Source organism: Centroberyx affinis, unplaced genomic scaffold (assembly GCF_046629955.1).
Source record: "Centroberyx affinis isolate AG114_WGS23_722 - 3 ecotype Tasmania unplaced genomic scaffold, CSIRO-AGI_Caff_v1 ptg000743l_1, whole genome shotgun sequence".
Taxonomy (NCBI): Eukaryota; Metazoa; Chordata; class Actinopteri; order Beryciformes; family Berycidae; genus Centroberyx; species Centroberyx affinis.
The window spans coordinates 104,051-118,218 of record NW_027279356.1 but is presented as its reverse complement, the minus strand read 5'-3'; the positions used below and the strand labels follow the sequence as shown (position 1 = coordinate 118,218).

The following is a 14,168-nucleotide window of genomic DNA, read 5'->3' as shown; positions in this document are numbered from 1 at the left end:
CACATTGATAGTCAGTACCTTATGTCAAATGGGGTGATTGCAAGATATAGTTCTACAGGTACATTGAATTTCTTAACGAAACAAATACACTTTCATCTACTTGCAATAAAAGGGTCTACATACACAATGAGTATCAGATCATGACACCTTTACATACAGTACATTATATCAGGAAATAAAACTGTAACACTGCAACCACAGCTTCCCCTAGCTGTCAGGAGTAAAAGCTCAAATCCACATCACTCAAGCCAATTAATTAAAAAAACACTATGGGAAAGCACCACTCAGGGGGATTCTGCAATACTGCTAGCTAGCTAAAGGATCAACCAGTGTTTGATCATCAGATGAACATCAGATGGTTGGTTCGATCGACTGATTGTAAGCTTTTGTTCGTTTCGACATAACATGCAGGAGAGCAGCTGGCAGCTGTGGTCTATGTTCAGTGCATCTCTGCTCAAATTTGATGACAACAGCCTCTTTTTAAGGTCTCAACGTAATATTCACTAAAAAAAAATAAAACTATTAAGATACAGGCATAGAGAACAAACAACAATCCCCAACCTACTCCTGGTAATCTGAAAATCAACATGGATGCATACATCAAAGTGTACTTGATCAAGTTTGAAAATATCCACAAAGAGTTTATAGAGAATGATAAACCTTTGACCCAATAGATAGCATACCTTTAACCTCTAGGCAGCAGTCCAAAACAAAGCTGAAGCTGAGAGGTTCAACAAGACCCATCAGATCACACATGAAAACAAAATAGAAAAATAGACCTATCCATTGAGGAGAGAATAAAGAAAAACACTGAGAACAGAAAAAAATGGAAGGAAGAGGGTGAAAACAGAAGGAAAGAAAGAAAGGTGATGGTTGACTGATATTTGGGTATCATGTATGGGAGGAGAGGGAAGAAACAGTGAGGCAGACAGACAGACAGGCAGGCAGGCAGACACGTGTGGCCAAGCTGCGGACTCTGTTCACTGGCTCTCGTCCAGCGGTCCCGTCAGTGTGTCGATGCTGCTGCTGTCTGTGTCCGAGGCCAGGGTCTGCTCCGTGGACATGGACGAGATGTCGTTGGCTGACGAGGACTGGGAGGCTGAACCAGATACCACATCTGACACGTGACACACACACACACACACACACACACATACACACACACACACAGAGTAGAGAGAGCCCAGAGATGCAAAGTTCAAGCAGTTGCACAAATAGTTAAAAAAACATATATCGTTTTCAGGACAGATGCAACCTCAATGACATATTGCAAGCAATTACCCACTATATTGTATCACAATCTTTAGCTCATGCCAGTTATTCTTTAAGACCCCTCCTTAAAGCAGCATGATGTAGTGTGTGGCAGATGCTGAATGAATGCTTTGTAAACATACCTGAGCAATCTTCTTTCATCAGCCCATTCTTGTTCCTCTCCTCCCAGTCAATTACCTCTTCATAAATGAGCTCTGTGGAAAAAAAGAAAGTGATCAGTATCATCATCACATACTTGTAATGTAGTCATACTTGCAATGTAAAGGAATTTGAGCCAAGCTGCACTACTGATGGATTTCCCTAGAGGGCAGTATGCCCTACCTTTCCACTGCTCAATGCTGTGCTCTCTCTCCTCCAGCTGTTTATCTGAGATCTGGGGAGGCGGCTGTGAAACAAAGAGAAATGTATCACAGCAAGGTCAGACATGGCCGTGGCATTTTATAGGAGTTCCACCCCTGAACTGCCTCAAGTGGAACGGCCTTCTCACCGCGTCAGCCTCAGCGGGGTCGTACCACACATGGATGTAGGGGTGATTGAGGGCCTCCTCTACGGAGATGCGGCTTTCAGGGTCGATGACCAGCATTTTGGACAGCAGGTCCCGTGCTTGACCCGCTGTTATGGCAACGGAGGAAGGGCACTGTTACTATGGAAACAAGACTATGACATCACCTCATTTAAGCAGTCTTCATGAGAACTGATGACTTCCCCTCACGGTGTTGGGTAACATCTCTAAAGATATCACAATTTGTTTTCTTGTTCCCATGATGCAATCTCTAGATCTAAATGCCACACATTAGGGTGGAACAACCTTGGCCCTGTGAGGTAATACTCTGGAAGGACTGGTTGTACTATAAGAAGTCCTGTTTTAATGTCCTGTATCCTAGTTATTTTGCTTGGAAATGTCTCGTTATATTGCAGAAAAACACCTCTGTTTTGCCGGATTAAAAACTAGTTTGATAACCTTCTAAAATGTCTGTGCTATAGTACCGTAAGTTGCATCAGTTTTAAGTTAACCAAACTGAACATACTGTACATCTGAAATAAAAACAATTGCATGGGGTGAGATGCGAGGGTTCTTACTCTTCAGCTTGTCGTGTTCTGAGTCAGAGGGGAAGGCCCAGTCGGGGAACAGCTCAGCGAAGTTGACCCCAGGATACTGCGGTTTGTTCATCACGTAGTTCCTCACTGTCTCCATCAGACGGTTCATAAATTCCAGACTGGGCGTGCCCAGAACCTCGATCACTTTATTCCACTGGTCGATGTCTGGACACACACTTGTTACGGAAAAAACCCCCAGCTGTAATATGGTCATGTATGTAATCAAATGAGAGGGATGTATTTAAAGCCAAGGCAGGGAATCAAGTCATAAATATATGATCAAATAAGTACACTCCCACCAATATTATTCAGTATGTACTGTACATACAGTATATAACCACATACCCACAATGTTCCACGTGAAAAATATAAAAAAAAAATACATTCAGGAACCCTGCTGACCGTTACAATTACAGCGGAAGTCTATTCTGTCCTGAAATGAAAGCAATTCTTTTCTATAAACCAAGGAACCCTGCACCCTGAGGAGAATAGCTCAGCTAGTCAGGTGTAAATGGACAGTGCTAGGGAAAGGCGGTGGTGGGTGGAGAGCGGTGTGAACCCATTAGAAATAGAGAAACAGCCAATATAAATGCAAATGATTTGAGTCGCTTCAATTTGATTCCCTCCATCAATTAAGAGGCTAAATGGATATCTGAACTCCAACAACTCCATTGATAAACAATCACCGAGGAGGGGAGAAAACACACACAGCCAACTGTTCACATTGGGGTCTGCTGAAACACCCGAGTGGTCCTATTCAACAGATGTAATGTTGAAGGGGACAATAAGGAAAATGACTAGACGGACAAGATAAGAGGACAGGGAATGGAAAACGGAGAGCTGAGAGAAATACAGGAAAAGAAAATAGTCTAGACAAATGAGATATGCTAGACGGAAAGGAAGGTGACAGAAAAGGAAAAGGGGAAAAGATGGAGGGAAGTAGGAGAGGGGAGAGAGCAGGGCAGAGACAGAGAGAGCGGTGAAGGATACGGTCCGTGCCCTGGAAGATGACGCTGCCCTTCACCATCTCTCCCATGATACACCCCACTGACCAGATGTCCACTGGGAACAGAGAACACACACACACACAGACACAGACACACACACACACACACACACACAATGGTCAATAAAAATAATCACAAAAACAACAAGCCACATAATAGAATTCACACAAAATGTACAGTAAAGTGACGTGGAAGCCGCACAAATGAACAACACATTAATGGCGTAATGCATCCCTGGTTTAATATTAAATGATAAACTCTTAATTTCTGTCCATCCTCTAGTCGAGCCATGGCCTGATGCTCTCGCCATATTAATCTTCAGTCTGGCTTTCATCCCCCCCCCCTCTCTCTCTTTGGGAAGGAGACACAGCCTTCCAGGCCCTTCTCCTCGGCTCTGTGGCTCTGCTTATCAGTTTACACAGCTGTTGCTCTCTCTCTCTCTCTCTCTTTGCCTGTTTCGCATATGTGTGTGTGTGTGTGTCTACTTGGCAAAGTAGGATGTGGCACGGCTCTCTCTCTGAGTCGACTGTTTGCTTTAGAGTATGTATTTCTGACAAATAGCCTTTAACTCCTCCCTCTTCCCTCTTCCCTCAGTATCAATGGAGTTAAAAGCTCTCTGTGCTCCGATAAGGCACTTTAGGTCTACTGCACACAGGCAATGCATAAATCATAAACTATACTTATGCACAATGTTTACACTATTCATTGTGACTGCTATTATACAGTAGCTACATTCCTAATTGGGCCAAGAGTTTTTCCTGTTGGACCAAGTCACAGTGGAAAAACCTGATTAAACCAGGGCCTCCCAAATGTTTTCATTACTAATTTATCCAAAGACCAGTCACCCTTATCTCTGAAGATTTGGTCGTGATGACTTCACTGAGAAGATATTTGTTATTAGACAGGATCTATTATAGACTTGGCTGATTGTCTATTGTGTATGCTCTTGGCAGCAGATAACAGTGGAAAGAATAAAACATTAATTCAACTAGTATTTCTTAAACATTCTCTCATATCTTCTAATGAATGAGATTAACTATTCCTCATTTTACTGGGGACCCTGTAGAACCTCCTCTAGGTCCACTGTGGGTCCCCTGTACCCACTTTGAGAAACCAACAGATAACACCAAGCAGACGAACAGCAAAGGATACAGTCCTTTCCAGGGAAAAGGATTTTGTGAGAGATCATTTCAGCCATTATGCAGCCAACCGACCACAGGTCCACTGCGGCAGAGTAGCGGCACAGTAAGGACATCCATTGTCATAATCAATAAGCAGTAATGCTGATGAACCACAGCTCCCAAAGACCCAATGAACTTTTAAATGTAGGATTTTACCAGGAAAAAACACACTATGATCAACAAGGTCAGTGGATCGTTAAGGTAGATAACAGGCTTGAAAAGAACATGACACATACAGTTTACAAGGGAATTTCCTACTCCAAAGGACTAAACATCTGTTGTTTCTGAACCGTTGTTGCTAGCTGCTGTATCATCTTGTGGCTGTATATCACATAAAATTATTCTAATTACTCTGATTGGTTCATAGCCGTGGTATAAATCCCATATACCACATATACCATGGCAACGGTCTCTTGACAGTTCTATATTGCTCCGCTCTAAAGTATATTAAGGAAAGAACGGTTACACAGAAAAAATGCTCAACAGCTACTTTGTAAGAAGGGAAGACGGAGGATTTCAAAATCACTTTTAATCTTCTTGGCAATCCAACGTTTAAGCAGCAACTGGCTGAAGATGATGACAAACCACATCCTGCCTCTACAAACAAGAGAAAAATGACATGCTGACTCAGCTGGAGAAAAACCGGAGCGGAAGAAATACGTGAGGCAGACGGCTGCTATGGAAATGCAGCAGCATCCCGACTTCAAGCACAGCAACGCCTCCTGATAAAGTGACGGCTGTAGGCCCAGATAGCAGGTCTAGTTCACATGATGGTCATTATTTCAGTGGCTGTACAATTAATGGAATAATTAATATTCAGATAAATATAAACAAGAAAGAAAACTGATATTATACTTTTAGCCTACTTTTTTTTGTTTAAGAAAATATTCTGTGCCTTTGGCTATCATCACCTTCCATCTTTGGGACAGAAATGGTTGCTGTATGCTAATGTCGCTAAGGAAATATATTGCTGCTATGGTAAGAAATTGCCAGGCTTGGGGACTATTTCGTCGCAAAAAAAAAAATGTTTTGTTTGTGGATTAATTATTGCCCCAGAGTATGATGAGGAATTCTTGTGAAATATACAACATAGTAACCGTTTTATAACGGCAATAACCCACTTCAGGCCATGGTATATGGTAATAACATCAAAGCTAAAGTGTGTTGTCAGCAACCGCCAATAACCCCTATCGTGGGTTACAGCTTAAGTATTCTTGCTATTCTTTATGACACCGTGCCTTAAGCAGAGAAGCTTTATTCACTTTCAGTTCATGCTAACATTTTAGAGATATAACATCTTACAAACTGCAGTTTTAAGACCACCAGTTCAGTGCAGCTTAGTTCTCCTCCTTACCGTTTTCCTTGTACTTCATGCCCAAAATGACTTCTGGGGCACGGTAGTATCTGGTCACCACATATGGAGTCATCATGAAGTTAGTGCAGGCCGTCCTAGCCAGGCCGAAGTCCAAGATCTTCAGAGTGCAGTCCGACTTCACCACAATGTTACTGGGCTTCAGGTCCTGAGGGGAGAGAGGCAACAACATCTATAGATACACGTAAATAATCTCCCTGGAGGTATTTTCAAAAGGTGGATGTTGAAAGAATAGAATGGACCCCCAATTATTCTGGAGAAATGAGTGCACTGCAAAAAATCAAAAAATGCCCATGTTAACATGTAATTTAGTCTCATGTATTTTTCTTTAAACAATGGGGCAAAATAATTCCACTTGCTTCCAAGTTTCCAATGCAGTTTCACTTGTTTCAGGAATATAAGGGCAGATCACTCAAATAGTATATATATAAAAAAAAAATATATTATTTAAAAAAATGTCATGAAAGAAGTTGATTTGCATTAGAAACAAGTGATCTCACCCCATTAACAAATAAAAAAAAATTTAAAAAAAGATTTTGAGACCACATTCTCGATTAAATGGCGTATTCAGATATGCAGATATTTCTACAGTGCGTCAGAAAGTCCTTGAGTGCCTTGTTAACCCCTTTAGCCCCAATCGTCTCCACTCCTCTGCCCACACCCCGACCATCTCACCCTGTGGATGATGCCGGCAGAGTGCAGGTGCCTGATGCCACAGAGGATCTGGTAGAGCAGGTAGGACATCCTCTCGTGGTCCAGGTCCATGTGGATCACCTGGCACAGGCTGGCATCCATCAGCTCCATCACCAGATACCTGGAGGGGTGGGGGTGGGGGGTAAGTGGTAGACAAAAAGAGAAAGATGGTGAAAAAGGGAGAAACAGGCACAAAGGAGGAGCAGTGAAGACGGTGGTGGGGTGGGGTGGGGCGGGGTAGCAATGGCGACAAAAGCAAATAAAGCAATAAAAGTATGACAGCATAGTTGTTAAAAAAAATCTGTGCTAAACAGAGCAGCGGGGAAGGTGGACAGGTAAACAGATGGATAGCAGTAAGATGGAGAAAGAGAAAGAGAGGAAGAAAAGAGAAGCTTCAGCTAAAATCTCTGAATTCTGCAGAAAACAAGAGTAGACAGTTCTAGCCAAAAACAGTCCACTGCTACTCACAGATCCTGGAATTCCTCCAGGGACTTCTGAGGCGTGAACACATTGATCAGACGGATGATCTGCAAGCAGAGAGACAGGCCATTAGTCCACTCTGTTACTCCCCCATCTACATCCACTCCACAGTGGAGAGGTAGCCAACTGAGGGGAGAGCACTAAGCGAGTTTGTCTGGAAGAAGATTATATTTGAAGCGCAGCGAGCTGACCCTCTCTCTTTCTCCAATTAGTCCATTATTTCTATTTTTAACTCTACGTTGTCGTGACAGACAAATTGTGAAGGTATTTGAAGATATACATGTTTGTATGCCATTAGTCATTTTTCAATCTCATCAGGTAAATTAAATAAGGAAAGTATGTTAAATTTTGGCTTGATTGCCACTAGTTTGCAAAAGTCATGCAACAAACTAATTAGGTGATCCATCAGACAGGAAAAAGAGCTTGCATTAAAGTGTGTGCCTTACATTTTTGTGGTTGACACATTTGAGCAGCACCAGCTCCCTGTAGGCACGCTTAGCATGGGTCTGGTTCTGGAAGGGCCGACACAGCTTTTTCACTGCCACTGGTATACCAAGGACTGAATCTAGAGCAGAGCTGGACACACAGAGAGAGAGAGAGAGTGGGGGAAAGGCGGAGGGTACAAAAAGGGACAGAGGTTATTGAGGAAGAAAATAAATGCACCCTCCAGAGCAAAGCTGATGCTTGACACACCATCAACTTGACTAGCAGAAAGCTACAATAGCTACTCATCTCTGGTCTGTAAATTCATCTTTTAGAAAGGAAAAAGGTGCTCTTGAGTTTTTCTTCCCTTCACTTTAGACATTGAAAGCAGAGAATGGGTTGCAGACTCTCCTGTCCACTGGGCAGAGCACTGGTTGCTCAGTGGTTTAAGCCATAAAACAGGCACAAATGCCTCTGTGCACTCATCATCAGATGCAGCATGTGCAATCAAATCCCGAAAGAGGATCCCACAATAAAAAGAAAAATTTACAGTTACAATTTATGCAGTTAGCTGACACTCTAATCCAGCTTGGGGGATTCAGTGTCTTTGTCAAGGGCACTTTGACAGGACACTGGGCTGGTGATGAACACAATGAAAGGAACGACAAAACATAAAGCTTTGAACTAGCAAAGACCATACTGGCTCTGCATGTCTGTTTCTGTTGGCTAGTGTAAAGCGGTCTCACCAGACGATGCCCTGGGCCCCGGAGCCGATGGCGCGGAGCTGCTGGTAGCGTTTGAGTACGGTGAAGGTGGAGTCTCCCACCTGAACGCTGTAGAACTGGCCCTCCGCCTCACTCATCCTGCTGAACAGTCAGGACCACCAGCACTGTCTGCAGGGGAACGACAACACACACAACACACACACACACAACCACCCAAACATCGTGAGTGAGTTCATGCCAGTTGTACACAGAGTCTCCTATCGTCAAAAGGCCAGGCAGAATGGTAAATAAGTCCTACCACATCATTGCGATAAGCTTATTACAGTGTTAGAGGAACTTGGAGTCCTCTTGTCGATCCACTGAATCGCTCAATTGATCCACACTGAATGACGGGGCCTAATATGGTTGCCATCTGTGTGTCCCTGGAATTACTCCCTTGATTTTCGGCCCAGTCAAGAGCCAACCAATCCATCGTTCCAAAACACATCCACCGCTTTACAGTTCAGTTTGTTCATCTGACTAAAGTAACAGTGGGTTGGAGCTGAGGTCATGGCTGTGAACTTTTTAGTGAGTGTGTGTAGTGCAGAACAGAGGCAGAGAGAGGCTGACAGCTTGGAGATCCTAAGGCTCTCCCTGCTCTGTCTAAACTCTGCTGGGGCTGCATAACACACACATACACACTAACACAAACACACTCACACATACACACACACACCAACCACAACTCCCCAAACAGCCTCTAACAACAGCACGCAACCACACACTCATGTTCAATAAACACATACATTATACACATGCACAACTACACATACAAGCACACACACACAAACACACTGCTAGTGGTTAATTTATGCTTATGGATGTCCATGTCTGTGTATATTTGTGTGTGCACACATGATGTGATTGTGTGAGTGTAGAGAGATACGGCAGTGTTAGTGCTGATGCTTTGGGCAGGAGGAAGGAGGAGGAGTGTTATTCTTGGCCAGAGGGGAGAGTTTTGTGTGCGCGCATTTGTGTGTGTGTGTGTGTGTGTATGTGTGGGCGAGGACACAGCAGTGTGTGGCTATGCAACAGCGGACAGTCACGGCTGTTTGTTATTCCTTCACAAAATAGCCACAGGTTAAATGGAGTCTGATATTTCAGCCTTTCTGTTTGACAGGCAACAGGGGCACAAGCAGTCACTCATTTTCATTGTCAGAGAGAGAGAAAGAGCGGAGAGAGAAAGACGCAGCAGGGGAGAGGCTGCTATGATCAAACAAAGCTAGAAAGCACCCTGAGCTGCCTGAATCGTAAAGCTACTCGGTCTCGGCCTTGACACTGTGACAGCATTAAAAAGAACTGTGGCGTGGGCTACAGCACTAACAACATTAACAGAGGTAAAGGCTGGGAGCACTTGATTCTCGGTTAAGGCAGGAGAGGGGGTGGAAATGTGATAAGAAAAGACGACCATTTCAATAAATGCCGATAAAAGTGTGTTAATGACTTTTACTAATGCTGGGAGAAAACTGTCAAACATTCCTTGTGAGCCACCTATTGAAAACCCTGTGAAAAAGTTGAGTAGTAAGTTAGTCTAGCCTTTAAGAAAGAATCTGTGGTTTTCTTTTGAGCCTATAAAATGACTGATTTTATGCTTTACTTGATTAGTGAGATTTGTTGAATATAAACATGTCATCTCAGTGTCTGCGCATGTCACATACTGTTTACCATAGCACAATGAGATTTGTCACCATCTGTAAGGGCCTCAGTCATGATTGTACATTGTACTCCGGGGCTTGCTGGCCATATCTGTCCATCTGTAAGCTCATTCACTGGGAGAGTTGTATTTTTTAAAGGCCGTACGTACCAGACAAGCCTCCTCATTATTCATGGATTTATCTTACACAGAAATGTGGAGGACAGTGTAGTCTACTGTTACAAAAGTCAGATCTGCTCAGCATAAAGCTCAAATAGATACTGGTAAGAAAGGCTTCATGATCTCTGTCCCCTTTGCATCAAACGGCCTGCAGATAGACTTGAAATTTTAAGAAATGTGTTATTATTGTGCTGTTTGTATTTAAATGTGCTGCTGCTGTCTTGGCCTTTGCCTGTCTAGGTCTCGCTTTGAAATTAGTTTATTGATTTCACTGAGGCGAATCTGGTTAAATAAGTTAAACAGAGAATAAAATAAAAAACCTGATCCCTTCCTCCACACACACACTCAGTCTCGCTCTCACTCCCCCTGTCTTTCTCTCTTTAAACACACACAAGCACATGTTAACACATTCACATACACAAACCCTCCCACTCAGTACCACACTCTCACTTCCCCTCTCACTTCATTTTCTTCATCGGGACTATTTTGATTTAATTTCTGTCTTTTTATGCCACTTGTGGTAGTGTTTTCCACCACATGTTTTGTTTTCATTTAGATTGTGTTATCCAATTCCACCGAGTCTTGGCTTGTCATCTTGATTTTTTTTTTGTTTGTTCCTTTTGTTGGTTTGTTTTGAATTGAATTTCAAACCCTTGGGTTTGTTAATCTCTCCTGCACACGTCATTTTTCATCTCCTGCGCGTTGTTTTATCATTCTATTTTTATCACTTCACTTCTATGTTTTATCACTGTGCAAATAAACTAAACACACCCACACACCGAAAGAAAATGTGCCTTCAGATGTAGGAGGCGTGGGTCTCCAGCCACACCATTACTCAGATGAAAAATGAATCCTTTCATCTCTCTATCTACTTTCTTCCTCTGCCTCCCTGGCTTCCTCTCCTCTTTCCTCCCTCTCTCTCCTTTTTCTCACGTGTGAGTCCAGCTGGCTCTCTCTCTACACCCAAGGGGAGAGCTGCCTAGACATTTACTCTTTTTCGTGCCTCTCTCCCTCTCCCTCCCTCCCTCCCTCTCCCTCCCTCCCTCCCTCCCTCTCCCTCCCCCTCCCTCCCTCCCTCTCCCTCTCTCTCTCTCTCTCTCTCTCTCTCTCTCTCTCTCTCTCCCCATTTCCCTTGGCTTTGTCTTCCTTTGTCGTTCTTTTATGCTCCCGTCATCCTCTCACTCCTCTGCCCTTTCTGGTTCTCTCCCATCTTCCCTACGGTCTCCTTAAGTCTTCCCATCGCTTGCCCCTGCAGGCAAAGAGTCCTAACATCCCTCCTGTAGAACTGAATGATACGGACAAAAATATCTTTTGCTGATATGTGGGCAGAGCTTTTTCGACTTAATTTCTACAGTTTATTAAAAATGTGGGTGGGGGGCAATGAGGTGCTAATGCCTAGGATTTGCTCATTTAGAGTGTCTCTGACATGCAACACAGCTTGTACACCATGGATTCAACACAGCACAAGAATACCTTGTTTAACAAATATTCTGAACTGCCTTTCCCTCTGAGAAAAACAGGTACCCTCTTTCAATTTGGCAACAACAGTAGGGAATAGTGGCATTTTGATATTTTTTCTCCAATTTGTTTTGAACCCAAACGTCTGCTGCACTGGCAAAACACACAGATGAGCCTAGAGAACGCCATGAGAGGACCATTAATCACAACCAAATACACATTACAGCTGCAGGCCAAGCGTATGTACAATCCTTCACTTACTGCCATGCCAGGAAGACCTAGGCTAACTGTACAACAGTTGACTCAGCACAGATCTGGACACAGGCTAGGGGACAACTGATGCACAGTGACAAGCAATCCCAGGTAAACCCACACTCACACACACACACACAGATCACAGTTGCAGCCAGTGGACAGAAGGGAATTTGTTCAAATTCAACATAAGGTCAGATTAGATGAAACTTTAATGTCAACATTAATATCACGATAATCATAAGAAATTATTTCTATACTATATCTGCCAACATATGCAAAATCACATGTTAAATAATCAAATTGAAGTCCATCACAGTGAACTGCAACGTTATATAAAGTATGTTAAAATTCAGATTTTTAAATATTATTCCCCAATTTGTTTCAGATCTCATTTTAATTAGTATTGTTTCATATCATTAATTTAGACAACAAAATTGTGTATCACGATAACTCAATGTCATTACTCACAATATGATTCTATTAAAAGATGATTGATAGTAAACTAAAAAATTGAATTATTGCCCTACAGCCCTACTTTAATCACCCCTGAGGGAAATTGGGCCGTTGCAGGTAGTAGTGTAGGATACAAAGAGAAATAGAATATAAACAAACAAACTAACAATTCCTACACTCTGACATATTAAGTGGGAAATGTATGAATGAAAATGTTTTAGAAGTATAGATGCAGCATTAATGTGCATATTAAAGCAGCAGTAGTATCTGTAGCAGCAGAACTTAGGGAGACATAAAACAACGTGTGATTTGTGCATTATGAAAAGGTGGAGGATTATTAAAACGTAATAGAGCAATGACAGGAATATATGAGAGCATGACAAGAGACAATATGTGAAAAGATGGCAGGCAGGTGAATTGTGTTATTTTCCTTGTCCCTTAAAATTATGAAAGGATATGACTTTGATAATATTACTATGAATGGAGATGCTATGGGGAGTGACCTCTTTCATCATCCTCAGACTGGCCCTTGGTCCAAGCTAAGTTAGTCACTGACGTGGCCGTGGCTCTCAGTGGGAGCTGGGAGACAGTGAGCTGGCTGTGATATCAGATTAGCCTGGCTTGAGGAGTCAGCATCCCAGCCTTATGTAGCAGAGTTACAAAACCACACAGGGATGTTTGAGCCCACATATAGGCTGCTGCTGCTCTAATGTGTGTGCTACAGATGTCTGCTGAGACTAGACTACTCTCTTTCAAAGGATGAAATGTGTTAAAGATGTGTTAATAGCAACAGATGCCAAAACAAAGTGTGTTGCTATTGACACATGTTGTGTTGAAAAATGGCACGAGATGTGTTGTCCCAAACTAGACACACAGATGACATCCAACTTGTCTATGCCTTCTTCAGTTAAAAAATAGACAGATTAATCCCATATCAGACTTGGTGATTGAGGTACTCTGATTTGTTGTCAATTGCCCCTGAAATGCCACGTCAAATACTTGGTTGAGGGGAAATATGGCATCAGCTCTTATCACGTGTAGGCCTGTGTTTATGGGCTGTGATGTTGGTGGTGGGCTGAAATACAACTGAGCATATTCAGCCTACAAAGATGCCATCCGTTAGGCCAAATGTACATTTTAAGTCTAAGGTAAGCCAAATATACCATGTGACGTCACACTTACAACCATGTGTTACAGAGCTAATAACTAGCCAAACTGAAAATCAATTGCATTTCCACGTCCAGCATGTCTACATTGAGACACACACACATACACACACACAGGCATGAAGTCATTGCGCTCACCGGTCTATGACACGCCACAGCATTGCTGGCCGTAAGTGGCCTAATACAGTCAGAAATAATCGGTTCCTACGAGCGAAGCCGCACAGTAACCTAACGCCCATTAAATTAACCTCACGTTTAGCAGGCTACAAACTCACCGAGGCCTAGACTCTCCCCTCTGTTTCACTTCTGTCGGTGGCAATGCGGTAGTCGGGCCGGGGCTGAACTGAAAGCCCGGACGGACCAACGGACGGCCAGGCGGGCAGCGGCAGACACACAGCACCTACCTTCTCCCTTCGCCGCTCCCAGGTCACTCCCATGCATCGAAAACACAGGAAAACCTGTCCCTCCGTCTTTCAGGCACAACCGGGAATCAGAAAAGTTTAGGAGAACAATTGTCCGGGCTGTCACGACAGATAGAGCTTCCCAAATTCCTAGCTAACTCCAGCACGGACGGGTGCGGAGGAGGGGAACGCCACAACAAGCAGAGAGCATAGGGATGACGTCATCACGCAACGTCTAACGTGAGCGTAAACTTTTTTTTTTCTAACTTTTTGGCAAACTTTCTTTTTATGGGTGTTATTCAGTAAAAGACTAAGATAAGATGGAACACACA

The 14,168-nt window shown here is 43.1% G+C and overlaps 1 protein-coding gene across 1 annotated transcript; it reads right to left on the bottom strand.

Moving 5' to 3' along the window:
• Nucleotides 1–960: 960 nt before the first annotated feature.
• Nucleotides 961–13,985, bottom strand: mapk9 (mitogen-activated protein kinase 9). Its single transcript, XM_071519830.1, has 12 exons — nt 13,840–13,985; nt 8,273–8,419; nt 7,550–7,679; nt 7,092–7,150; nt 6,606–6,744; nt 5,913–6,078; nt 3,361–3,432; nt 2,353–2,535; nt 1,760–1,884; nt 1,594–1,657; nt 1,395–1,466; nt 961–1,117 (listed from the first exon to the last, which is right to left on the bottom strand). The coding sequence occupies exons 2-12, from the start codon at nt 8,386–8,388 to the stop codon at nt 981–983; spliced, it is 1,263 nt and encodes a 420-aa protein (XP_071375931.1). The 5' UTR covers nt 8,389–8,419; nt 13,840–13,985; the 3' UTR covers nt 961–980.
• Between the last annotated feature and the right edge of the window lie 183 nt (nt 13,986–14,168).